Source organism: Austrofundulus limnaeus, unplaced genomic scaffold (assembly GCF_001266775.1).
Source record: "Austrofundulus limnaeus strain Quisiro unplaced genomic scaffold, Austrofundulus_limnaeus-1.0 Scaffold613, whole genome shotgun sequence".
Lineage (NCBI taxonomy): Eukaryota > Metazoa > Chordata > Actinopteri > Cyprinodontiformes > Rivulidae > Austrofundulus > Austrofundulus limnaeus.
In genome coordinates, this window is record NW_013953015.1 from 27649 (window position 1) to 29819 (window position 2171).

At 39.2% G+C, this 2171-nt stretch overlaps 1 protein-coding gene across 2 annotated transcripts in view; it reads right to left on the reverse strand.

Annotated features, from left to right (window-relative positions):
* Positions 1-2171, reverse strand: part of xdh (xanthine dehydrogenase) — a 33369-nt gene that overhangs the window by 7499 nt on the left and 23699 nt on the right. For both annotated transcript variants that reach the window (XM_014027073.1, XM_014027074.1), the window contains 2 exons: positions 1457-1648; positions 1237-1382 (listed from right to left, as the gene is read on the reverse strand). In XM_014027073.1, coding sequence (XP_013882527.1) covers positions 1237-1382; positions 1457-1648 — 338 coding nt within the window. The remainder of the gene's footprint in view (positions 1-1236; positions 1383-1456; positions 1649-2171) is intronic.

The window sequence follows — 2171 nt, forward strand, 5'->3', positions numbered from 1 at the left end:
ATTCCTGTCCCTGAGCTGCTGACTTGAAGTAACTGAGCAAGTTAGTTGATAGCACAGTACTAATGTCTGAAAATAAGCTGCTTTAAAGTCACCAAACATAAACTAAATCTGCCATAATGCAGCTACTCACTAGAAACTCATCAGTGAGTAAAACTTTGTTTTACTTTTAATAATATCTCTGTATTTATTACAGATTCAGTCAGTCATACACTTAGTTCTCATCAGTGTTTAAAAGAGGACGTGTTAAAACTCTGTTTAGTCAAAGTTAAACATGAAACATCAAAGTTCATTACAAGTGGCCCTTCAAGGTCCACCATAACACTCATGTGGCCCTCGGTGAAAATGAGTTTGACACCCCTGGTCTAGACACCAACTAACTCTTTATAAAGCCCACAAAGTTTCAAAGGCAGTTTAGAAGAATAGATCTCTTTGTTTCAGGTCAGCTATACGTATACAATTTATTTGAACTTTAAACCTTTTGTCTTGTATGGAGTTACCCAGGATCTTGAATGGGGGTTATCTTTTTGGAAAGGTAGACGTTTGAAGCCAGGGTTATGGGACAGCTTATATCTATTTGGATCCAGGAGCAATGCCCTGGTGTAGGGAACAGGAGCCAAAAGTTTCTACGTTTAAAAAAAACGTGTGTAATTCTGATGTACATGGCCTGCTATAAAGTTATCAATGGACTCTAGTTATGTGTAGTTAAGTATCAAAATGTTAATATGTCAAACACAAGAATCCATCAGACTACATAAAATATTTACTCATTAATACAGTACAACCAAACAGCCACACATTTTTGATACAGCATTATTATTTTTCCTGTCCAAACAGTTTCAAATTGTCACCCTTAAAAGTATTTTACAAATTGCAAAAACTAACAGCAATGTGGCACCTAAGATACATTATTTACAAATATCACAAACATGTAAGCACTGGTGTAACTAAAATCCATTTGGTTTAAGATGTGGTAGCAGCTAAGAGTCATTCTCCAWCACGTACTCCAAGCGCTAACAGATCAGACTTTGTTTTAAATTTTGACATGCAAGTCCTAACTTTTCCATGGAACTCYACTTTAAAAATGGCTGGATTATCCCTTTTTTGAATAGCACCATGAGGTTGAGAACAGCGGRCATCGTATTTTACTTTTAAATGATGAGCTGCATCATCCATGCGTGCGCCACAGCAGCTGCAAATTTTCTCACATGACCATGTTCAAAATAATTTACGATTTACTTGTTRTAGAGGTTAACAGCAGCTCTGCGTTGCTCAAAATCTGAGCGTGACAGACATTCCTGCCAGCAACGGTCCAATGTGATCCCATACAGGATCTGGTTGAATGGYGTTGACTGTCCCTCCAGGTACAGGTTCAGCTGTCGCACCTGCAAGGAAACACGAGACACTAATCAGATGCTCTGCATCCACCAGCTTCTCACAGGTTCAGCCACTCACACACCTCCTCGGCTGAGCAGCCCAGATGATGAGCCACATCAGTGATCCAACTCTCAGCCACCATCATGCCTTGAGGTCCTCCGAAGCCTCTGAAGGCGGTGTTGGACGTCAGGTTTGTGCGACACATGAATCCTCGGCCGCGGATGTTTGGCACCCTGTATGAGTTCTCCATGTGAAACAAAGCCCGTTCCATGATCTAGACAATGATAAGTGCATCATCAGCATAACGTGATTCCATGAAGAAGATCAGAGATTCTTAACTCATGGGCCGGTGGCTTAACAATTGGGCCACAAGTGCCACCTTGAGAGTCTCAAAAGAACAACAGTTTTTAACTTTGGGCCGCAGAGGGCCGCCGGGACCGCATTGATTTTGAATAAAGTGCAATACACTTTTTCACCACTAGTGGCGGTAGTGTGCCACTCAGTTGTTTAACAACTTTTTTAATAAGTAGAAGAAGAACCTTAGAAACCTGCTGAGAATGGAAACTTATTTTAAATAAAAAGTAGAAGCAAAAATGAAGGTAACCCATAAAAAATGCCAAAGTTTGTCACTAATATGAATGAAGTGCAGCTTCTGTTTTTACCATGCAATATTTTAAAAGTTCAAAAAATGACCAAATTGCAGATACAGCCATATTTTAATTTAGCATTTTATCAAATAATTTTTTGTAATTTATTTTTAAGCATTCTGTCAAAAAGCTGCTGTTACTGTTATTGTT